Source organism: Scyliorhinus torazame, chromosome 14, assembly GCF_047496885.1.
Source record: "Scyliorhinus torazame isolate Kashiwa2021f chromosome 14, sScyTor2.1, whole genome shotgun sequence".
NCBI classification, from domain to species: Eukaryota; Metazoa; Chordata; class Chondrichthyes; order Carcharhiniformes; family Scyliorhinidae; genus Scyliorhinus; species Scyliorhinus torazame.
Window position 1 is genome coordinate 36,992,706 of NC_092720.1, and position 26,034 is coordinate 37,018,739.

At 48.0% G+C, this 26,034-nt stretch overlaps 1 protein-coding gene across 1 annotated transcript in view; it reads right to left on the reverse strand.

Moving 5' to 3' along the window:
- The window catches only part of LOC140389641 (monocarboxylate transporter 14-like), a 61,456-nt gene that overhangs the window by 19,443 nt on the left and 15,979 nt on the right, over positions 1–26,034 (reverse strand). The window contains exons 3-4 of the mRNA XM_072473950.1: positions 17,840–17,983; positions 15,548–16,561 (exon numbers count right to left, since the gene is read on the reverse strand). Of these exons, the coding sequence (XP_072330051.1) occupies positions 15,548–16,561; positions 17,840–17,983 (1,158 nt within the window). The remainder of the gene's footprint in view (positions 1–15,547; positions 16,562–17,839; positions 17,984–26,034) is intronic.

Sequence of the window (26,034 nt, forward strand, 5' to 3'; positions counted from 1 at the left end):
GCCCCCCCAAAACAATCCCCGACCTCCCACCCCCCCAGCGCAAATGCAATATGGGAGGCTCACCCCCCCCCCCCCCCCCACCACGATCATGCAACACCACCACCTGGAGGTTCCCTTTCAAGCCACTCACTACCCCGACTTAGAAATATATTGGTGTTCCTTCTTGTCATTGGGGAAAAAGCCTAGAACTCCCTCCCTGATATAAGCCTACTTGTGACAACAATAAAGATTATTATTAACAGCACTGTGGGTGTAACCACACCTCAGGGACTGCAGCGGTTCAAGAAGGCAGCTCACCACCATCTTCTGAAGGGCAACTAGGTATGGGCAATAAATGTTAGCCTAACCAGCGACGCCCACATCCCGTAAATTTATTAAATTTAATTTTTTTTAAATATTCTTACTAGGGTATTTGCAATTTTTATAATAACAATAACAGCGACATGAACATGGCAAAATAAACATTTCCACCCCCATCACAATCTTCACACCCCCCAACAATAAAACAACAGTCTGTCTCTCCCCTCCGCTTTTTGGAATTCTGCTTCTGCTGACATTTTAATTTTCCCCGAGAAAGTCGACGAACGGCTGCCACCTCCGGGTGAACCCTAACATTGACCCTCTTAAGGCAAACTTTATTTTCTCGAGACTAAGAAACCCAGCCATGTCACTAACCCAGGTCTCTACATTCAGAGACTTCAAGTTCATCCACATTAATAAGATTCATCTACGGCTACCAGGGAGGCAAAGGCCAAATAGCCTCTTTCACCCCCTGAACTCCCAGCTCTTCCGACACTCCAAAGATCGCCACCTCTGGACTCGGCACCACCCACGTTTTGAGTACCGTGGACATCGCCTGAGCGAAACCCTGCCAAAACCTTCTAAGCTCCGGGCATGCCCAAAACATGTGGTCATGATTTGCTGGAATTCCCGCGCACCTCGCACACCTGTCCTCTACCCCGAAAAACTTGCTCATCCGGGCCACCGTCATGCATGCCCAGTGGACTACCTTGAATTGTATCAGGCTAAGCCTGGCACATGATGAGGATGCGTTAATCCTGCTTAGGGCATCCACCCACAGGCCCGCCTCTATCTCTCCCCCAGCTCGCCTTCCCACTTGCCCTTTAGCTCCTCCGATTCTATAAGTTCTTGGTAAATGTCTGATACCTTCCCCTCTCCCACTCATGTACTGGAGACTACTCTGTCCTGTATCTCCCGTGGCGGCAGCAGCGGGAAGGCCGGAATCTGCCTTCTCAAAATGTCTCATACCTGCAGATACCTAAACCCATTCCCTGCTGGCAATTCACATTTATCCTCCAAGGCTTTCACTGGGGAAGCTCCCGTCTATAAATAAATCCCCCATCCTCCTAATTCCTGCCCTTTGCCATCTCCGGAACCCACCATCCAGCCTACCCGGTACAAACCGATGGTTATTATAAATCGGGGTCCAAACCGATGCTCCCTCCACTCTCTTATATCTCCTCCACTGCCCCCAGATTCTCAGATCCGCCACCACCACCGGACCTGTGGAGAATCCGGCCGGCGAGAACGGGGGAGGTGCCATTATCAGTGCTCCCAAACTTATGTCTTTACATGACGCCGCCTCCATTCGCTCCCACACCGACCGCTCCCCCACTACCCACTTCCTAATCATGGCTATATTTTCTGCCCAGTAGTAATTACAAAAGTTCGGCAGCGCCAACCCACCCTCCCCCCCGCCCCCGACTGCGCTCCCCAGCAACACGTTCTTCACTCGCGGGTGTTTACCCGCCCACACAAATCCCGAGATAACCTTATTCACCCGTTTAAAAAAGGCCCTTGGGATGAAGATGGGGAGGCACTGAAAGGAAAATAGAAATCTGGGGAGGGCTGTCATTTTCACATCTGTACCCTCCCTGCCAGTGATAGCGAGAGCATGTTCCATCTCTTAAAGCCTTCTTTAATTTGTTCTACAATCCGGGATAGGTTTAACTTGTGCAGTGCCTCCCATTTCCGAGCCACATGGATTCCCAAATATCAAAAGCTCCTTCCTACCATTTTAAATGGCAGCTCCCCCAGTCTCTTCTGCCCTTTCGCCTGGATCACGAACATCTCGCTTTTCCTCATGTTCAATTTATACCCCGAAAATTACCAAATTCCACTAAGATCCGCATAACTTCCCCCATACCCTCCATCGGGTCTGAGATATACAAGAGCAAGTCATTTGCGTAAAGCGAAACCCGGTGCTCCACCACCCCCCTGAACCAGCCCTTTCCAGTACCTAGAGGTTCTGAATGCCATGGCCAGAGCAAACAGTAGCGGGGAGAGGGGACAGACACCCTTGCCTCGTCCCTCAGTGTAGTTTAAAATACTCCTACCTCAACCGGTTGATGTGCACACTAGCTACTTGTGCCTGATAGAGCAACCGCACCCGTCAATGAAGCCCTCACCAAACCCAAAGCTTCCCAGCACCTCCCACAGGTAATCCCACTCCACCCGATCAAAGGCCTTCTCCGCATCCATCGCGGCCATCACCTCCATCCCCCCTCCTTCTGAGGGCATCATAATAACATTTAGGAGCCTTCGAACATTGGCCGTGAGTTGCCTACCCTTTACAAACCCCGTCTGGTCTTCCCCGATCACCCCGGGACACAATCCTCTATCCATGTGGCCAATATCCACATTCAGTAAATAAATTGGCCTTTATGACCCGCATTGCTGCGGATCCTTCTCCCATTTCAGGATCAATGAAATCAAGGCCTGCGACATTGTTGGGAGGAGGACTCCCTTCTCTCTTGCTTCATTAAATGCCCTCACCAGCAGTGGGCTCAATATCTCCGAAAAGGTCTTATAAAATTCTGCCGGGTAGCCGTCCGGCCCCGGGGCCTTGCCAGACATACATAGGAACAGCTTCTTCCCCACAGCTACAAGACTCCTCAACAACTCCCCCTCGGACTGATGCCCCATACTGCTCTTGCTCATGTATTTGCTTTGTTTGGCCCCTTGTTCCACACTGTAATCAATCACTGTTTTGTCGATGTACCATTTGTCAATGTTCTCTGTTGATTATTCTTGTGTTTACTATGTACGTACTGTGTACGTTCCTCGGCCACAGAAAAATACTTTTCACTGTACTTAGGTACAAAGATTGCATGCCCTCCAACCCCTCCATTATTTCTTCATTTTCAATTGGGGCACCCAGCCCTTCCATCAGATCCTCATCCACCCTCGGGAACCTCAACTGACCCAAGAACTGCCTCATCCCCTCCACCCCAGCCGGGGGTTCTGACTCGTATAATTTACTGTAAAAGTCCTTAAACACCTCATTCACCCCCACTGGGTCCAGGACCGTGATCCCACTCTACTCTTTACTCTCCCTATCTCCCTGGCCGCCTCCCTTCTTCTGAACTAGTGCGCTAACATTCTGCTTTCCTTTTCCCCATACTCATAGATCGCCCCCCTTGCCTTCCTCAACTGTTCCACCGCCTATCCTGTAGTCAACAGCCCAAACGCCACCTGTAATCTCCGCCGCTCCCTCAGTAGCCCCGCGTCCGGGTCCTCCGAGTATCTCCTGTCCACCTGGAGCATCTCCCCCACTAGCCTATCCCTCTCAGCTCGTTCCACCTTTCTTTGTGGGCCCATATCGAGATTAATTCCCCTCTGATCACTGCCTTCAAAGTTTCCCAAACCGTTGCTGCAGAGACCTCCCCCGTCTCATTTGTTTCCAGGCAGTTCTGGATGGACTTGTTCACCCGCCCACAGACCGCCTCGTCCGCTAACAACCCCACATCCAGCCCCCATAGCGGGCGTTGTCCTCTCTCCAAACTAACCCATAGATCCACCCAATGTGGGGTATGATCCGATACTGCGATTGCCGAGTACTCGGTATCCGCCACCCCTGGTGGTAGAGCCCTGCTCAGAACAAAAAAAATTGATGCAAGAGTACACCTTGTGGACATGGAAGAAAAAAGAAAACTCCCTTGCTCTTGGCCATCCAAACCTCCATGGGTCTACTCCCCCCGTCTGTTCCATAAACCCCTTCAATTCCTTTGCCGCGGCTGGCACCGTCCCTGTCCTGGATTTTGACCGGTCCAATTCCGGATCAATGACTGTGTTAAAAAATCTCTCCCCATGATCAATTTATGTGACTCTAAGTCTGGGATCTTACCTAACACCCGCCTGATAAATTCCACATCATCCCAGTTCGGATCATATACGTTCACGAGTACCACCCCCACCCCTCCAACTTCCCACTCACCATTATGTACCTGCCCCCCCCCCCGTGTCTGACACGATTCTCCCTGCCTCAAATGCCACCCGTTTATTAATCAAAATCGCTATCCCCTTGGTCTTTGAGTCCAGCCCTGAGTGGAATACTTTTTAAAAATAAATTTAGAGTACCCAATTAATTTTTTCCAATTAAAGGACAATTTAGCGTGGCCAATCCACCTACCCTTCACATCTTTGGGTTGTGGGGGCGAAACCCGCGCAAACACGGGGAGAATGTGCAAACTTCACACGGACAGTGACCCAGAGCCGGGATTGAACCTGGGACCTCGGCGCCGTGAGGCACAGTGCTAACCCACTGTGCCACCGTGCTGCCCCTGAGTGGAATACTTGGCCAACCCACTCCTTCCTCAATATAGTCTGGTCTGTAACCTTTAGGTGTGTCTCATGTAACATTGCCACGTCCGCCTTCCGCACCCTCAGATGCGTGAACACTCAAGCCCTCTTGACCGGCCCATTCAGCCATCTAACGTTCCATGTAATCAGCCTGGTCGGGAGACTCGATGCCCCCCACACCTGCCAACTAGCCATCACCCTTTTAGGCCAGCCTCCAGCTCGCGTCCCCGGACTCCACGAGCCCGCACTCGGGCATCCGCCGTCCTCGACCTCCCATTTGTCCCCTATTAACAGTTCCTTCCCTGTCAGCAAAGGAGCTCCGCCCCTCCCTCCCCCCTGGTAACAGCACCAGAAACCCAACCCCACATATCAAGCTCAAGCTCATCACCTGCTCGCCCCCCACTGTGCTTCCGTGAGCCAGCTGAACTAAATGACCTGATAGCTCCCGCCCATGGCACCAAACTGACTGTCTCCCCATTGTTCTCCCCCCCCCCCCAACTTGGACATACATATTCAAGGCATCACATTCCCTAGTAAACAAACAGTAGACAAAACAGTGGAAAAACAACCACAGAAAACCCCCCCTCCCATCCAGCTCCCAGTAAAACATAGTTAACTTTAAGACCCGAAACAGCCCCATATTGCACATAACACTACTTATTCAAACAAGCACAAAAGTGATTACCAACAAATCGCCATTACAATACTCTCCCCAAAGCTCCAGTGTCTTTAGTTCGCATCAACTTTTTTTTTGATGAAAGTCAATGCATCATCTGGTGTTTCAAAGTAGAATTTCCGGTCCTCATATGTGACCCACAGACTCGCTAGGTACAGCATCCCGAACTTCACCCCCTTCTTAAAGAGGGCCGATTTTTCCCGATTAAACCCAGCTCGCCTCTTGGCCAACTCCGCGCCCAGGTCTTGATAAGTGTGCAGCTCACAATTCTCAGTGTAGGTTAACAAGGGCTACCCCACCCACTCACATAACTGGTTGGCAGTTAAGTGTCAGTCACGTTAAATCTACCTTGATCTAAAAGCAGGTGGGGGAGGGGAGTCAGCTCAGGCCAATTTAAAAAGAGCAACTTGTAACTCACTCCCACTGAGTTCTCCCAGTGAGCCAGAGAAGACACAGCCAGAGTGAGACAGCAAAGAGTGCCCTGGTCTTGATAAATGCGCAGCTCACAATTCTCCCACCTGCTTCTCTACTCTTTCTTGGCCCACCGCAGAATGTGTTCCGTGTCCAGGAACCGGTGCATACATACCACCACCGCCCTCGGCGGCTCGTTCGCTCGGGGCCTCTTTGCGAGGGCTCTATGTGCTCTATCCACTTCCGGGGCCGAGGGAACGCCTCAGCCCCCATCAACTTCTCCAACATGATTGTCACATAGGCACTCGCATCCAATCCCTCACTGCCCTCCAGGGGGCCGACAATTCTCAGGTTCTGCCTCCTGGACCTGTTCTCCAAGTCCTCCAGCTTCTCCTGCATTCTTTTCTGGCGGTCATTCAACTCCACCGTGGTCTCCAACACGGTTATGTATTCCTCATGCTTGGACACCTTTCTCTTCACCTCCTGGATCGCACGTCCGTGGATTTCTTGATTCTGCACCACCTGATCAATCGAAGCCTTGATCGGGTCCAGCGTGTCCTTCTTAATCTTGGTGAAGCATTCTTCAAAAAACTTCACCAACTCCCCCGTCGATCACTGTGCCATCTCCCCGTGACCCTGCTTCTCCGTCATCCTTTCCCGCGTTGCCAGCTCTGCTTGCCTCTTTCTTGTAAAACTCTGTCTTCTCACACGGCCACTTCGGGTCCAATTCTCCATGCACTGGAGGGGGACACTTTCCACCGATTCATCCAATAAAATCCGGGGAAAAACGGAAAAGAAAGGTCCAAAAGTCCTACTCCTCCATGGCCCCCACTGGAAGTCCCCGTAAATTAATTTTAAAAAAATACTTCGAATGCAGGAAATCTGAAATAGAAACAAAATGCTCGAAAAATTCAGCAGGTCCAGCAGCATCTGTGGAGAAACAGTTAATGTTTTTGAGTCAATATGTCTCTTCTTCTCACTGCTGCATATGACACAGTCTGGCACATGGTCAGATTTTCATGCTATTGAACTATTACTGCAATATAGATGGTTCAGAGCACATGGGTGATGATACAAGCGCCTGGAAGAAACAGTCCAATGGGCTTCCCCAGGAATCTGTTCTAGCCCCATCCCTCTTCAATCTCTATGTCAACAAGCTGCCTCTAACCCTATCTCGGAACTTCATCTATGCTGATGGTATCTGGGGTGTCTCTCAGGCTCGGACATTTTTTGAACGAGAGGCAACACTAGACAATGATGTTGCAAAGCTGGCCAACTACTGCAAGACTTGCTACCTTCAACCCAGCAGCAACAAAGCACTCTCACGTGTATTCCACCTGCACAATGCCCGTACCAAAAGAAAACTCAACATCAACTAGAATGGCAAGAGAGTGAATAACAAACAGTATCCCATTTATCTTGGTGTTACCCTCGAACGAATACTGACATACAAAAATCATCGGAGCAATACAGCAGCAAAGATCAAAACACAAACAACTTCCTCAGCAAACTTGCTGGCTCTCCATAGGTTACAGATGGTCAAAGCTGAAGAACCTCAGCTCTTGCCATTGTCTACACAACTGCGAAGTACTGTGCATTAGTATGGTACAACTCATCACACACCAGTCCTTAGAAACCCAGCTCAACAAAACAATGCGTATCATTCGGGACCCTCCAATCAACTCAATTCTCCTGGCTCCCGGGTGGCACGGTGGCGCAATGGTTAGCACTGCTGCCTCACAGCACCGAGGACCCGGGTTTGATCCCAGCCCCGGGTCACTGCCCATGTGGAGTTTGCACATTCTCCCTGTGTCTGCATGGGTCTCACCCCCACAATCCAACGATGTGCATGGTAGGTGGATTGGCCATACCAAATTGGCCCTTGATTGGAATTTTTCTTTTAATAAAATTATCTCTCCTGGCTCCCAGTCCTAGGCAACATCCCACCCCTCATTTAAGGAGGGAGATTACAATGAGCAAGCTCCCGGAGAAGGCTTACATCAACCAAAGATATTGCTACACAAGGACCTTACCAATCCACCAGCTGCTCACTTCCCATCACGATAGCTGTGATAATAACGGCAGAGGCCCATGACAGCAGAAATGGAAACAATATGCTTCCATTAAAAACCACATCATCATCACAGATCCCACAGCCCGCCCACCCGGCTTCAATCTGCCACACCAACATCGGGCTCTCCTCAACCATTTCCTCACTGGCCAAGGCCTTTGTGCAGCACATTGGCACAAGTGGGGCCTTGCAGGAAACCCAGACTGCAGCTGTGGTGCCCCCAATCAATGGCTCACATCACTAAAAACTACCCTCTGATAACCTTTAGCGGAGGGTTCAGAGAGCTCCAATTGGCCACTGCAGAGGCTATTGCCTGGCTTGGTGGTTACTGCACATGTTAAAAAACATCGTAACACATGAATGGTTATTGTATCATTGTATGCTTGGATGCCTACTATTCTCATTGCAGAACCTCCTCCATGACTGTATCAGCAAAAAGAGCAGGCAGCTGCAAGAGTGGGGTATCCCTGAATCAAAATGAATACTTCTGGGAAAAAGCAACCAATGGAGGGATTTCCAATTGCTTTATTCCCAGATGAGAAATGCCAGAGAAGAACTGTTGCATTTAATGTTTTCTTTCTGCAACAAGCAATACCAATAACTTAGCGAAGACTTTACATCAAACCAAAGCTTTTCTTTTCTGATGTGTTTTTCTGTTATATTCAGAATAGAAAATATTGAAACAACAGGACTAATTTTGCAAACCAAAAAGTTGTTTTTAACATGGCGTCGAATATTTTCAACATTGTGTGTGAGCTGGCTGTCTCAATAACATCTCAATTCAGCCGCCAGCGGGGGCAGGGGGGATTCCACCCAGGGATGTTGCCGGATTGGGAGCCAATGCAGTTCAGTGACATAGAACATAGAACATAGAAAATACAGCACAGAACAGGCCCTTCGGCCCACGATGTTGTGCCGAACCTTTGTCCTAGATTAATCATAGATTATCATTGAATTTACAGTGCAGAAGGAGGCCATTCGGCCTTTTGAGTCTGCACCGGCTCTTGGAAAGAGCACCCTACCCAAACTCAACACCTCCACCCAACACCAAGGGCAATTTGGACATTAAGGGCAATTTATCATTGGCCAATTCACCTAACCCGCACATCTTTGGATTGTGGGAGGAAACCGGAGCACCCGGAGGAAACCCACGCAGACACAGGGAGGACGTGCAGACTCCGCACAAACAGTGACCCAAGCCGGAATCGAACCTGGGACCCTGGAGCTGTGAAGCAATTGTGCTATCCACAATGCTACCGTGCTGCCCTTGAGAACAAATAAATCTACACTATATCATTTAACCGTAATCCATGTACCTATCCAATAGCTGCTTGAAGGTCCCTAATGTTTCCGACTCAACTACTTCCACAGGCAGTGCATTCCATGCCCCCACTACTCTCTGGGTAAAGAACCTACCTCTGATATCCCTCCTATATCTTCCACCTTTCACTTTAAATTTATGTCCCCTTGTAATGGTATGTTCCACCCGGGGAAAAAGTCTCTGACTGTCTACTCTATCTATTCCCCTGATCATCTTATAAACCTCTATCAAGTCGCCCCTCATCCTTCTCCGTTCTAATGAGAAAAGGCCTAGCACCCTCAACCTTTCCTCGTAAGACCTACTCTCCATTCCAGGCAACATCCTGGTAAATCTTCTTTGCACCTTTTCCAAAGCTTCCACATCCTTCCTAAAATGAGGCGACCAGAACTGTACACAGTACTCCAAATGTGGCCTTACCAAAGTTTTGTACAGCTGCATCATCACCTCACGGCTCTTAAATTCAATCCCTCTGTTAATGAACGCGAGCACACCATAGGCCTTCTTCACAGCTCTATCCACTTGAGTGGCAACTTTCAAAGATGTATGAACATAGACCCCAAGATCTCTCTGCTCCTCCACATTGCCAAGAACTCTACCGTTAACCCTGTATTCCGCATTCATATTTGTCCTTCCAAAATGGACAATCTCACACTTTTCAGGGTTAAACTCCATCTGCCACTTCTCAGCCCAGCTCTGCATCCTATCTATGTCTCTTTGAAGCCGACAACAGCCCTCCTTACTATCCACAACTCCACCAATCTTCGTATCGTCTGCAAATTTACTGAACCACCCTTCAACTCCCTCATCCAAGTTATTGATGAAAATCACAAACAGCAGAGGACCCAGAACTGATCCCTGCGGTACGCCACTGGTAACAGGGATCCAGGCTGAATATTTGCCATCCACCACCACTCTCTGACTTCTATCGGTTAGCCAGTTCGTTATCCAACTGGCCAAATTTCCCACTATCCCATGCCTCCTTACTTTCTGCATAAGCCTACCATGGGGAACTTCATCAAATGCCTTACTAAAATCCATGTACACTACATCCACTGCTTTACCTTCATCCACATGCTTGGTCACCTCCTCAAAGAATTCAATAAGGTTTGTAAGGCAAGACCTACCCCTCACAAATCCGTGCTGACTATCCCTAATCAAGCAGTGTCTTTCCAGATGCTCAGAAATCCTATCCTTCAGTACCCTTTCCATTATTTTGCCTACCACCGAAGTAAGACTAACTGGCCTGTAATTCCCAGGGTTATCCCTCGTCCCTTTTTTGAACAGGGGCACGACATTCGCCACTCTCCAATCCCCTTGTACCACCCCTGTTGACAGTGAGGACGAAAAGATCATTGCCAACGGCTCTGCAATTTCATCTCTTGCTTCCCATAGAATCCTTGGATATATCCCGTCAGGCCCGGGGGACTTGTCTATCCTCAAGTTTTTCAAAATGCCCAACACATCTTCCTTCCTAACAAGTATTTCCTCGAGCTTACCAATCTGTTTCACACTGTCCTCTCCAACAATATCGCCCCTCTCATTTGTAAATACAGAAGAAAAGTACTCGTTCAAGACGTCTCCTATCTCTTCAGACTCAATACACAATCTCCCGCTACTGTCCTTGATCGGACCTACCCTCGCTCTAGTCATTCTCATATTTCTCACATATGTGTAAAAGGCCTTGGGGTTTTCCTTGATCCTACCCGCCAAAGATTGTTCATGCCCTCTCTTAGCTCTCCCAATCCCTTTCTTCAGTTCCCTCCTGGCTATCTTGTATCCCTCCAATGCCCTGTCTGAACCTTGTTTCCTCAGCCTTACATAAGTCACCTTTTTCCTCTTAACAAGACATTCAACCTCTCTTGTCAACCATGGTTCCCTCACTCGACCATCTCTTCCCTGCCTGACAGGGACATACATATCAAGGACACGTAGCACCTGTTCCTTGAACAAGTTCCACATTTCACTTGTGTCCTTCCCTGCCAGCCTATGTTCCCAACTTATGCACTTCAATTCTTGTCTGACAACATCGTATTTACCCTTCCCCCAATTGTAAACCTTGCCCTGTTGCACGTACCTATCCCTCTCCATTACTAAAGTGAAAGTCACAGAATTGTGGTCACTATCTCCAAAATGCTCCCCCACTAACAAATCTATCACTTGCCCTGGCTCATTACCCAGTACTAAATCCAATATTGCCCCTCCTCTGGTCGGACAATCTACATACTGCGTTAGAAAAGCTTCCTGGACACACTGCACAAACACCACCCCATCCAAACTATTTGATCTAAAGAGTTTCCACTCAATATTTGGGAAGTTAAAGTCGCCCATGACTACTACCCTATGACTTATGCACCTTTCCAAAATCTGTTTCCCAATCTGTTCCTCCACATCTCTGCTACTATTGGGGGGCCTATAGAAAACTCCTAACAAGGTGACTGCTCCTTTCCTATTTCTGACTTCAACCCATACTACCTCAGTAGGCTGATACTCCTCGAACTGCCTTTCTGCAGCTGTTATACTATCTCTAATTAATAATGCCACCCTCCCTAATCTTATTGAAACATCTATAACCAGGGACCTCCAACAACCATTTCTGCCCCTCTTCTATCCAAGTTTCCGTGATGGCCACCACATCGTAGTCCCAAGTACCGATCCATGCCTTAAGTTCACCCACCTTATTCCTGATGCTTCTTGCGTTGAAGTATACACACTTCAACCCCTCTCCGTGCCTGCAAGTACTCTCCTTTGTCAGTGTTCCCTTCCCCACTGCCTCATTACACGCTTTGGCGACCCGAATATCGGCTACCTTAGTTGCTGGACTACAAATCCGGTTCCCATTCCCCTGCCAAATTAGTTTAAACCCTCCCGAAGAGTACTAGAGAACCTCCCTCCCAGGATATTGGTGCCCCTCTGGTTCAGATGCAACCCGTCCTGCTTGTACAGGTCCCACCTTCCCCAGAATGCGCTCCAATTATCCAAATACCTGAAGCCCTCCCTCCTACACCATTCCTGCAGCCACGTGTTCAACTGCACTCTCTCCCTATTCCTAGCCTCGCTATCACGTGGCACCGGCAACAAACCAGAGATGACAACTCTGTCTGTCCTGGCTTTTAACTTCCAGCCTAACTCCCTAAACTTGTTTATTACCTCCACACCCCTTTTCCTACCTATGTCGTTGGTACCAATGTGCACCACGACTTCTGGCTGCTCCCCCTCCCCCTTAAGGATCCTGAAGACACGATCCGAGACATCCGAAGACTCCCTGGCCCTGGCACCCGGGAGGCAACATACCTTCCGGGAGTCTCGCTCGCGACCACAGAATCTCCTATCTATTCCCCTAACCATTGAATCTCCTACAACTATTGCTTTTCTATTCTCCCCCCTTCCCTTCTGAGCCCCAGAGCCAGATTCAGTGCCAGAGACCTGGCCGCTAGGGCCTTCCCCCGGTAGGTCATCCCCCCCAACAGCATCCAAAACGGTATACTTGTTTTGAAGGGGAACGGCCACGAGGGATCCCTGCACTTTCTGCCTGTTTGTTTTTTTCCCCCTGACTGTAACCCAGCTATTCGTGTCCTGTACCTTGGGTGTGGTTACCTCCTTGTAACTCTTCTCAATCACCCCCTCTGCCTCCCAGATGATCCGAAGTTCATCCAGCTTCAGCTCCAGTTCCCTTACACGGTCTTTGAGGAGCTGAAGTTGGGTGCACTTCCCGCAGGTATAGTCAGTGGGGACACCGGTGGTATCCCTCACCACCCACATCCTACAGGAGGAGCATGTAACCGGCCTAGCCTCCATCCCCTCTTACCTGACAGAATATAGCTGCCCTGTGGACTAACTAGAACTCCGCCCTCCGACCCTGCTCCCAGTCAGCTACACTTTCTGTAAACTCCTGGCTCTCTTCTCACTCTTTGCGGAAATGTCGGAAACAAAATGAAAGGAGCGCCTTACTCCCTCCTCACCTAACTCCCTCGGTCACCAAACTCTCACTATCGCACTCAAATGCACCAAATTCAGCACTCCCTCAGTCATCAAACTCTCACTATTGCACTCAAATGCACCAAATTCAGCACTCCCTCAGTCATCAAACTCTCACTATCGCACTCAAATGCACCAAATTCAGCACTCAGTGCAAACAAAGTCTGCACTGTCGGGGATCACTTTTATACTGTGAATCTAGCCTCTGAAAACCTGGCCTAATCCAATTAACTAATTAACAAGCTCCAGCTGCAAGTGCCTACAAGTAGAAGCCGGTTTAAAGCTTATTGAAAATTCAACTTCTTCTAAACCAAACAGCAACTTTTAAGTTAATTAACTAAATAAAGGAAAGACTAAACTTTAGATAAAAATGAAGCCTTATACTCCCTCGGTCACCAAACTCTCACTATCGCACTCAAATGCACCAAATTCAGCACTCAGTGCAAACCCAGTGTCCACAGGAGTAATGAATTAACAGGACTTGTGAGGAAAGCAGAGACCACTGCTGCGTTTGGGGTATCTAACTGTCTGGAATATCATCCAAATTTAATCATTAACAAGCAGTTCAACCAGCAAGAGACCACAACGACCCTTGCATAATAAATATGCTTTTATTATATTAACAATTATTAATACACACACCCATCTTGTTTGAAAGTAATTTTTCATCTTTCTGTCTCATTGAACTGAGCACTATTGTTTGAATGAATGGAAAAGCAGGTGATCTAGTTTCCTATTCCACCCACTGCTGCAAATTGATCATTCCGCTGCTACAATAAGGATTTACATTACTATAGTGCCTTTAAATCGTCAAAGATCCTAAGGTGCTTCGGGGAGTATTATCAGACAAAATATGACATTCAGGCACATAAAGAGCTAATCAGGACACGGTTCACCAAAAGCTTAGTTAAAGTGATTGGTTTTAAGAGGCCAGTTAAAGGAGATGAGAGAGGTTAAGAACCAGAAAGATCTAGGGAGGGAATTTCAAAGCTTATGGTCCAGGGAGCTGAAGGCACGACCAATAATAGTGGAGTGATGGAAATTGGAAATGCACAAGAGAGGAGCGGAGGATTGGAGGAGAGCCAAAATTTTGTGTCAATGTACTATTAAACACTGTGTATGGCAATCACCTTGTCAAACATATGACATTGATTATCCTATAAATACAACACTTTGGTGTGAGAGCTTCTTGTGGGTCAGTAGCTACGAGGAAGTGTCTCACAATAAATCAGCTTGAACTTAAAAGACCAGACTGGATTGATTCTTCCACCATAGCCCCTGATTGAGAGCAATAAATGGGAGCAGACGATGGACTTTAAGCTTGGTGATTGACTGCTGTATATGAAGCCTTTTTTTCTCAATTCTCAGGAAAACAACTGTACTGTTGCTGACAATTTATGTTATGGAATGGCGGAAAGACAGTGCAAAATTGCAAGTGTTGATTATCCACCAATTTGTTTCTGACTCCGGACCATATCAGCAATGGAAAGTTGAAGTTTAAATGTGGACCCGGGTTACTTCCATACCCTGAAAGAAGCAAGGTATGGCATTAGCACTACCATTACCATCCAAAAGTAAGATAAAATGTAAAGTATTTTCAGAGTGGAAAGTGGATGCTCTGAATTACAATGTTGGATTGGACCTTCTGTTACCATTTTTGGATAAGTTTTAGAAAAAGGACGAGTTATTGGAAACACATCTATACTTATCCACTTTTTGCCTCTCTCACTATTTTGAATAGGTATGTCAGATTAGCAGTTTTCCAATCCTCCAGTATTTAGCCAGAATCCAAGGAATTTGGAAACTTGCAGCCAATGCATCCACTACCTCCGTAGCTACTTCTTTTAGGGTCCTAAAACCAGACTGGATTGATTCTGTCGCCGTAGCCCCTGGTTGTAACATCTTGGAGGGTTGGACAGCTGGAGGAGGTTGCACAGTGGAGAGGGAGTGAGGTGATTTAGGGATTTGAACAAAAGCATGAGAATTTAAAAAAAAAAATTTAGAGTACCCAATTCTTTTTTTCCAATTAAGGGGCAATGTAGCGTGGCCAATCCACCTACCCTGCACATCTTTTTGGATTGTGGGGGGTGAGATCCACGCAAACACGGGGTGAATGCGCAAACTCCACACGGAGAGTGACCCAGGGCCGGGATCGAAGCCGGGTCCTCGGAGCAGTGATGCAGCAGTGCTAACCACTGCGGCACCACGCTGGCCCAAGCATGAGAATTATTTCCATCAAAGTGCTGCCAGATAGGAGCCAATGATACAGTAATCTAATGAAAGGTGGAAAACAAATCACATAGACTCATGCTTTGGTGAGCAAAATGTTTCCTTTAGCTTATATCAATGGCTGGAGTGCAATATGAACATGAAACATCTTGAGGGAACATTCACATTGATAGAACACTTGGCTATTGTGTACTTTATTGGTAATGGACTGCATTGCATAACTAAGCTACTATTAATGATATGAAACTGTTCCAATGTTTACCTGCAAACGGTGGTCCCAGCAAAGCAGATACTCCATTGGCGCAGATGGTAATACCATAAGCATTGGCAAGATTGCTTAGTCCGACCAAATCTTCAGTCACACAGGGCATGACTGAAAAATACCCACTGGCAAACCCAATCATGGCACAGACAATGGCCAGATTGATAAATGTGTGCATGAGTGGAATTAACAAAATGCAAATGCCAAGACAAAAGTTAGACAGGAGTAAAACATTCCAGGCACTGACAAATGGGAAGTCGCAGATTATACCCAGGATGACTTTTCCGAAAATATGGAATATAGCGATGATTGAGGTTAGGGGAAGCTTGTCATTTTCTGAGGATAAACCATACTGTTTTACAATCTCTGGCAGATGAATAAAAGGTATAACAAAACTACAGTAAGCAAATAAAGCCCAGAAAAGGAATGCTACAAAAACCTTATTTTGGAATAGGGATTCACCTCCAAAGTAGCTTGAATACCAAAAGTGAAACCCTAGCCTCACAGAGTTTGCACATTGGCGAAGTGTTTTAAAGAGGCGTATTGCATAAATGTTCTTCAAGATGATGCCTTCAGTATCTTTATATTTCCATTTAGTTTCCGATGCACTTCTCACACAGTCTCTGTTCGAATTTTCTTTACAACCCTCTGCCTTGTTTTCGGTCTTCCTTGTTCCAGCATTTTGATTTTCAATTGCAAGTGCTGGGTGATCACTCTCAGAAGGCTTCCTGTTGCAGCTCTGCATGTCACATAAGTCTGGTACAAATCCTTTGTCGGGTGAAAGTGGTCTTAACAGGGCGCCACAGACACACAGGTTTAAATTCACTGCTCCATGAATCAACATTGTACCTCTCCATCCATACTCAGCAGAGAGAGTTTTAAGTAAAATTGTTACAAGGCAAGCTCCAAACCCAGTGCCGGTTGTGCTTATTCCCTGTGCCAGTGCTCGGCGCTTTTGAAAATATTGTCCCACCATGACTATGTTAGGCAGATATGCCAAACCGTTGCCAATTCCTGATCACAGTGAAGAAAATATATTTTAGTTATACAGAAAAAATCTATTGGGGTTCTTTCAAATGGAATCTTCTGAACATGATCATTGTTGTTAGTGTAAACTTAAAAAAACACGATGAAAGAGCATAAAATACTTATTATTTTTTAAAAACATTTTGATCTGTCCATCTTCCCTTTTTTCCACCTCCCTCCCCCTATCCCTCTGCCACCAAATCTTCATGGGCCCAGTCCATTTGTTCAGTCAGGATGGTCAATCCTATTGACATCCCCCACATCTACAGCACAGAAAAGGGTCTTCGGTCCATCATGTCTATGCCGGTCAAAAACAACCACCTAACTATTCCAATCCTATATTCCTGCACTTGGCCTTGTATACCTTGGTATCACAAGTGCACTTCTAAATATTTCTTAAATGTTATGAGGGTCTCTGCCTCCACCTCCTTTTCAGACAGTGAGTTCCAGACTCCCACCACCCTCTGGATGAAATCATTTTTCCTCACATTTCCTCTAAATCACCTGCCCCTTAACTTAAATCTATGCCCCCTGGTCATTGATCTCTCCACCAAGGGCAAACATTCCTTCCTATCTACTCTATCTATGCCCTTCATAATTTTATACATCTCAATCGTGTCCCCCTCAGTCTTCTCTGCTCCAAGGAAAACAACCCCTGTCTATCTAATCTCTCTTCATAACAAACTCTTCAGCCCAGGCAACATGCTAGTAAATCTCTTCTGCACCCTTTACAGTGCTATCACATCCCTCCTATAATGTGGATTCCAGAACTGTTGAGGCCTAAACAATGTTTTATACAGTTCCAACATAAACTCCCTGCTCTTAAACGCTATGCCTTAGCTAATAAAGGCAAATATTCCATATGCCTTCTTAACCACTTTATCCACCTGCCCTGCTACCTTAAGGGACCGGTGTACATGCACACCAAATTCCTGCTGATCCTCGGTGTTTCCCAGGGTCCTGCCATTCATCACGTATTCCCAGGATTTCTTTTCCTGCCCAAGTGCATCATCTCATACTTATCCGGATTGGACTCCATTTGACACTGATTTGAAACAAATATTTCTGTGTCAGGAAAGGACCACATTCAAACAGGATCATAAGTATTTTTAGTACAGGTATAGCAAGCAAGATCCAACATGACAGTATAAAGAACTTTCATTCAACCACCAGCTAGTCCATAATTGGAGATGGTTAAATTAACGTGTGTATTATTATAACAATGATTATGAAAAATCATAGGTCAAATGCTTAAAATGCACTCACCGGCTACTACTCCAAATGAAATAAAGAGATAGTAAACACTTGTTGCATATGCACTCATCGCCCAGCCCAGTGTGGTTATTATCCCTCCAAAAACTGCTGTTGTGCGACATCCACATGCATCCACAAAAAAACTCACAAATGGACCTGTGCAACAAAGGGAAATACCTGAATTAACTGGACAGAAAAGATACCAAGCAGATTGATGGATCAATATTATGCATTGCAATGTATAGATTTATTCCTTGAGGTAAAAAGAATGTGCACCAAAGAATAAAATTCCAGTAATAGATGGATTAGAATTAGACTGAAACTGAAAATGGGGACACAGCCACACAGTGGTTAGAACTGCTGCCTTGCAGTTCCAAGGACCTTTGTTCGATTCCGGCCTTGGGTGACTGCGTGGAGTTTAAATGTTCTCCCCATATATGCGTGGGTTTCCTTCGGGTGCTCCAGTTTCCTCCCATGGTCCAAAGATGTGCAAGTTAGGTGGATTGGCCATGCTAAATTGTCCCTCAATGTGCTTGTTAGGTGACAGGGATAGGGCAGAGGATGGCGGGGGGGGGGGGCGGGTGGACCTGGGTAAATAGCTCTTTTTGAGGGTCGGTGCAGAGTCGATGAGCTGAATGGTCTCTTCTGCACTGTAGGGATTCTATGATTTGTATGATGATAAAATTTGAGGTAGCACTCCTGAAGATAATCATGGGGAAAGATCAAGTAGGTTAAAAGAGATTATGGAAAGAAAAACTCAAGCACCTAATCTAAAATTAAATGATAATGGTTTTATAAACACACTAAGTGGTTGAAGAGAATATAGAACATGATGAAGGGCCAACCCAGTTGTGGAGGATGAAGGTATGGTGGAGTTAAATATTGTCCATTGATTTTTACAAATTACAATTGAAGTAGGAAAAGGTGTTACTGCAACTATAGAAAGGAATTTGGCCTGGAACAAACAATGAGCAGACCTCAAGCAGATCAGACATTAGGACCTGATTGGTATGCACTGGGGCCAATGCAAGATGTCAAAAGTCAATCAATTTTAAATATGCAAAGTGTGCCCTGGACTTGGAAAGGAGCAGGAATGCCCTGCCTGCAACAGTAGTGGACTCGCCAACACTAAGGGCATTCAAATGGTCATTGGATAGACATATGGACGATAAGGGAATAGTGTAGATGGGCTTTAGAGTGGTTTCACAGGTCGGCGCAACATCGAGGGCCGAAGGGCCTGTACTGCGCTGTAATATTCTATGTTCTGATATAAAACCTTTGTTCAATAGGGAAGAGAAAGATAATCCAGAACATGACATGTAGACATCTGCCTGCATTCCTGCAGCTACAGAATATAGTAAATATCAGTATATTTGATGATCAGTTGTATACAGTAACAGCTGGCTATGGTGCAATTCAATAAGAGCATGTTATGACAGGCATGGAGTGAATGAAGCACATTTTCTTTCACCACTGACATCTGTGGTTGAGTGTGGTCCATTGAAGAAATGAACATCACACTTGGTTAGCTGTAAGGATCCTAAGGCAAACCCACCTGAGGCTCTTCAACCTAAGCTGCAGTGGGAGTGAGTCTTACCATGAGTTTACCTCAGTTGGTAGCCTCCCTAACCAAATATTAGTATAAATTTGGCCCTCATTCATGAGAATCGACACAGATAGCTGTTCTCAGTGTGTAGCTGTTCTTTTTATTGTACACAGTGTATGGAGATGATTTGGACTTGGGTGTGGTCTTCTAAAGCTGGCTTTATGATACATTGATAGCATTTTAAAGTGTGCCTGCCTGTCAGTAGTGAGCTTGGAATGCTGGAAGCTGCATTCAAGAAGTGAAAAAGAAGTTTCATCCTTAAGTAGGCGAACCCTGCCTTTATTAAAACAGAATAACAAATGCAAAAAATACACAGGGACAAAATAATTTTGAAAATCACAAGTAAATCCTGATGATTTAATTTCAGCTCTGTTGGAACCAAGGACTAGAAAAGAAAAGCATAACATTTGGATCTTTAATGATGCTTTTTGGGTACTGTGTGTTCTTAAAGGTCCAGAATCATGCAAGGCTCAATACTGCTAAAGGCACTACAGTGCATAACGAATGTTGACCAGACGTGTACATGGCATCGATCATCATGTAAAGATGATTTTGACACCAGCAGCTTTTGGAGCTCAGCTTCCAACGAATGGCATCTCTTAATCCTGCACAGTTATATATGCACACAGGCTATATGCAGGAAGGATCACTCCACCATCGTCAGTGCTGTGTAAAGACATCATCTGCTACTGATAGATTTTTACTGTCTGTTGCTACAATCAGATAAGTGTTTGGTACTTTCTAAAGTTCTTTAACGTCGCTAATGGCTAGAGGGGGCGGTGTGGCAAGTGCTGCAAGACTTTGTTCTGACTTCAAGGTTTCGGCAGTTGCTCTGGTTTATTTCAAATAAACCTTTGGGCTGAGAAGCATCACGAAGGACACTGGCAGAGTGGCAGACGTAGGAGGACAAAAGCTTTCATCTTGAAAGAGGACAGCAAGTTAATGCACCTCAAAGTCATTGCTACTCATCCAAGTTGACAACACCTCAGCAATCCTAGTTATCTGTTGGAGGACAGATTGCTGGACTGCTGTGACGCCCTGCAAGTTTCCTTGAGCACTGGTAGCTGCAGCCACATGGCAGCATCTGAGTTTGCATGGCAGCATAACTTCAGCCTGAGCGTCCCCTGCACCACTCCGACGTTGAATAGCTGATACTCGTGCTGCAGTGGTAGCTGAGGCGTCAGCTGCATCATGGTTAGATCCGCCAGTGTGTGTCCACCACCTCCATGGGAAAAGGCTTGGTAAAGCTCTGAGTAAAGCCCTCTGCCTTCATGTGCAAACAAACGTCCTAGCAGACCTGCCAATGCACTAAATGTTTAATTGTGCATTTCCAACGGCTTTTTTTTGTAGTCTGCACCATTGAAGTGCTCACCTGAGTTTACTGAAACAGAACTCACCTGCCATCTCCCCCTAGCAACTGTGCGACGCTTGTCTCCCAGCCTAGCTGCAGGCAACTCACGTGATGTCTCACCACGTGCAGGTCCTGCTTCTTGTTTTTCTCTCAAGTGTCAGCATCTGAGCTGGTACCTGCAAGTTTTAAATCAAGTGACAGTATTTCTTTATCATTCGTGACTTGTTCTCCTTATTATTCTTCCACTGCCTTGCTAGGATATGCTTGGGTATCAGGAAGAAGAAAAACTCAAGGGTATGATTGTGGTGCAGGGAGTGGGGAAACATAATTTGCAAGCTGCAAATCGCAGCGACAGCAATGGCTGCTGCAATGTCAGCCAGCACTGTTTCCACCGCCTCCACTTTTTCCTGCAAGAGGAAGAGAAAATGATACCAGTGGGTATTGTGCAAAGCATTTGGATGATGTGATTGTCACGCTTAAATAGCTGGCAGTGTGTGCGAGCTCTGAGAAGAGGGTTCATGCTGCTGTGAATGTGAGCTAAGAATCTTGATTGACATATATTGTAGGTAGGTGCGATGGGGTGTGGTGCGTTGAGCAGTATCTGAGACTGGTGGTGCAGCTGGTGGAATATAGCATTTGAAGTTAGATTCACAGCCCTTGACCACTCGTGGTTGATGTGTTGGATACTCTGCCACACAGACGTACCAACACGGTTGCGAATGGTACAACTCAGTTTTATTGCTAACATTTATTTACAGTGGTAAACTGGTTACTGAGGTTCGATCATAACCCTAGAATCTGTGGACCTATTCCTAATACTATCTTGTAGTGGCACTCAGCACATGGTGGATGTCTGAGTGGCTTGCTATGACCTCTGTGCCCTGAGCTGTCTCCTGCTGGAATGCTCAGGAAGTGTCGTGTTCCCTGTTTTGTACTGTGTATGCTCTTGCCTGTGATTAGCTGTGGTGTTGTGTGTGTGTTGATTGGTCCGTTGATCTGTCCATCAGTATGCATGTGCTATGATGTTTACCTGAATATCATGACATCCCCCCTTTCGTACAAGAACATGTGCCTATGTGGTTATAAATAGAGATGTGTACTGAGTGCAGCTGAATGTGTGTGTGCAATATCTACAGCATGTACATGGGGCTAAACTATATACAAGGGGGCGATGTCGGGTGCGACATAACAACGAGGTTGTACCATAAACAAAGAACGGGGAAATGTTGAACGACAAAAACAAACTCCTGTAACGACAAGGAAGAACAGAAACATATTAACACAGTGGTATTATGAGTTCAATGTACAAACAGGCTCATAAGTCCTGTCTAGTAGGTGGGCGCCGAATTCGGGTTGACCGCCTCAAGGGTGGGTCTGGATCCACCGGCTGAGGAATGGGCCTGGCCACGGGCAATGACGGAAGGGGCATGGTGGCAGGAAGCTCCACAAAGTCGATATCAGGAACAACAGGAGGGCGCGGTGTCGGTGTAAGTTCCCGTAGCGAGCGTGGAAGTAGGCGAAGAGCCCGGCGATTGCGCCTACGAATGGAGCCATCAGGCATGCGAACCAGGAACGAGCGGGGAGCCATGAGTCGGAGAACTTCGGCAGGTGCTGACCAGCCACCTTCTGGTAGGTGGATGCGGACGTCATCTCCAGGCGCCATGGCGGGAAGATCAGTTGCCCGTGTGTCATATGCCATCTTCTGGCGAACGCGCTGCTGTTGCATTCTGTGTGGTACCGGAGCATGGTTGGTTGTGGGGACCAGAATGGATGGCACAGTGGTCCTGAGGGCGCGACCCATCAACAGCTGGGCTGGTGAGAGGCCAGTGGCTAGTGGGGCCGAGCGATAGGCCAGCAGGGCTAGGCAGAAATCCGATCTGGCAGCAGCAGCCTTGCAGAGGAGCCGCTAGACGATGTGAATGCCCTTTTCCACCTTTCCATTGGACTGGGGATGCAGAGGGCTGGACGTCACGTGTGTGAAGCCATATGAAGCAGCAAAGGACGACCATTCCTGCTTGGCAAAACAGGGCCTATTGTCTGACATGACAGTAATCGGAATGCCGTGGCGAGCGAAGGTGTCTTTGCAGGCCCTTATGACAGCGGACGATGTTAAATCGTGCAGGCGTATGACCTCTGGATAGTTGGAAAAGTAATCAAAGACGATTACATAGTCCCTGTCAAGTGCGTGAAAAAGGTCCACACCCACCTTCGCCCAGGGGGACGTTACTAGCTCATGGGGCTGAAGCGTCTCAGGAGGCTGCGCCGGTTGAAACCTTTGGCAGGTGGGGCAGTTGAGCACCATATTGGCAATGTCATCACTGATGCCCGGCCAGTATACCGCCTCTCGGGTCCTCCGTCTGCACTTCTCGACCCCCAGATGGCCTTCGTGTAGTTGGTCGAGGACCAGCTTGTGCATGCTGTGTGGAATCACAATCCGGTCCAGCTTTAGAAGGACACCATCAATGACGGCCAAGTCATCTCGGACATTGTAGAACTGCGGGCACTGTCCTTTGAGCCACCCACCCATCATGTAGCGCATCACCTGTTGTAGAAGGGGGTCGGCCGCAGTTTCCCGGCGAATACGGGCCAGACTGGAGTCGTCAACTGGCATCCGCAATGATAAGGTCCTTTCCCGGGGTGTAGACCAGTTGGAAGTCATACCTCCTGAGTTTAAGTAGGATGCGCTGGAGGCGAGGGGTCATCTCGTTCAGGTCCTTATTTATGATGCTGACCAGGGGGCGATGGTCAGTCTCAACGGTAAACTGGGGGAGACCATACACGTAGTCATGGAACTTGTCTATTCCGGTCCGCAAACCCAGGCACTCCTTTTCGATCTGCGCGTAGCGCTGTTCTGTGGGGGTCATGGCCCGCGAGGCATAGGCGACCGGGGCCCATGACGCAGTGTCATCCCGCTGTAGGAGTACCGCCCCAATGCCGGACTGGCTGGCATCAGTCGAAATTTTAGTGTCACGAGATGTATCGAAAAACGCCAATACCGGGGCTGGGGGGAGCTTAATTTTGAGCTCCTCCCATTCCTTCTGGTGTGTGTGTAGCCACTGGAACTCCGTGGACTTCTTGACGAGGTGGCGCAGAGCCATCGTGTGGGAGGCAAGGTTGGGAATGAACTTCCCCAGGAAGTTGACCATGGCTAGGAAGCGTAGCACTGCTTTCTTGTCTGCCGGCTGCGGCATGGCTGTAATGGCGCTGACCTTGTCTGCATCCGGACGGACCCCTGACCGGGAAATGTGGTCCCCCAGGAACTTCAGCTCGGTTTGGCCGAAAGAACACTTGGCTCGGTTGAGGCGCAGGCTGTTTTCCAGTATGCGCGCAAAGACGCGCTGGAGACGATTGATGTGCTCCTGTGGTGTGGTTGGCCAGATGATGACATCGTCCACGTAGACGCGCACCCCTTCGATGCCCTCCATCATCTGCTCCATGATCCTGTGAAAGACCTCGGATGCCGAGATGATGCCAAATGGCATTCTGTTATAGCAGAACCTACAGAAAGGGGTGTTGAAGGTGCACAGCTTTTGGCTGGACTGATCCAGTTGGATCTGCCAAAAACCCTTCGAGGCATCCAGTTTTGTGAAGATTTTAGCCCGGGCCATTTCGCTCGTGATCTCTTCCCGTTTGGGTATGGGGTTATGTTCCCTCATTATGTTGTTGTTGAGCTCTTTAGGATCAATGCAGATCTGGAGCTCGCCGGAGGGCTTCTTAACACACACCATGGAGCTGACCCATGGCGTGGGCTCCGTGACCCGGGATAGCACCCCTTGGTCCTGGAGATCCTGCAGCTGCTGCTTGAGGCGGTCTTTGAGTGGCGCTGGGACCCTGCGAGGTGTGTGAATGACCGGGGTGGCGTCCGGTATGAGCCGAATTCTGTAGGTGTAGGGCAGTGTTCCCATGCCCTCGAATGCCTCCTGGTTGTGGGCGAGGAGTGATTGGAGCTATGCCCTGAATTCTGCATCCGGGAAGTCAGATGTGCCTTCTGGAGACAGAGCGTGGACTCGTTGCACGAGGTGGAGAACCTTGCATGCCTGTGCGCCTAGCAGGGAGTCCTTTGATGACCTGACTATCTCGAATGAGAGTGTGGCCGTGTGTGTGTTGTGTGTCACTTGCAGCTGGCAGGATCCCATAGCCGGGATAACATTCCCATTGTAGTCGACCATCTTGCAACGGGATGGCCGAATTGGTGGTCTGACCTTCATGGCGTAGAAGGCTGACCATGCTATGAGGTTGGCGGAGGCGCCAGTGTCCAGACGGAATGTTATTGGTGATCGGTTGACCGTTAGGGTGGCACACCATTCATCACCCGGATTGACAGTGTTCACTTGCAACGGCTGGTGGGTCCTGGCTGGAGACATCCGGTTCCCATCAATGACCGCAACACGGAAGGCGTCCCGGTCGTCTGTGTCACTGGTCTGGATATCGTCTCGTAGTAAGGAAGCTGAATGGTCCGCACGTCCCTGCGAGGTTGTCGGAATTGGGGAACATTGGCAGGTTGAGCTGCTCGACAGCAGACAGCGTAGTGGCCCATCTTGCCACAGCAGAGGCATTGTCGGTTTCCTGCGGGACATTACTGCTTTAAATGTGGGGCTCCGCAGTTGCCGCACGTCGTGACGTCATGGTGTTCGTTGCGCCACCGCGCACGCGCAGTTCGGTCTTGCGTCGATGTCGTTTTTGGCGCGCACAAACGCGGGAGGCCTCGAAAAGCGTGCGAAATGGCCTCCCTCGTCTGGGCCGCGGGCCGGGAGGAATTCGACCGCCTGGACCCGTTCGGCCTCGTAGGACGCCTGCCTCGCTGATCTGGCCGCGTAGGACCCCTGCCGTGCCGATTCGGCCGCCTGAAATTGGGAGTAGCAGCTAGTCACATTTTCATGCAGGACACAGGCTTCAATTGCGGAGGCTAGGGTGAGGCCTTTTATTTTTAAGAGCTGCTGGCATAGGGTGCCCGAGGTGACCCCAAAAACGATCTGGTCCCGAATCATGGAATCGGAGGTGGTGTTGTAACCGCAGGACTGCGCGAGGATACGGAGATGCGTAAGGAAGGATGGAAAGGGCTCATCCTTACCCTGCAGGCGCTGCTGGAAGAGATACCTCTCGAAACTCTCATTGACCTCGACGTTGAAGTGTTGGTCGAGTTTGAGAAGGACCGTCTTGTACTTGGTCTTGTCCTCACCTTCCGCGAACACCAGGGAGTTGTAGACATGGATGGCGTGTTGACCTGCCGTGGAGAGGAGGATGGCGATC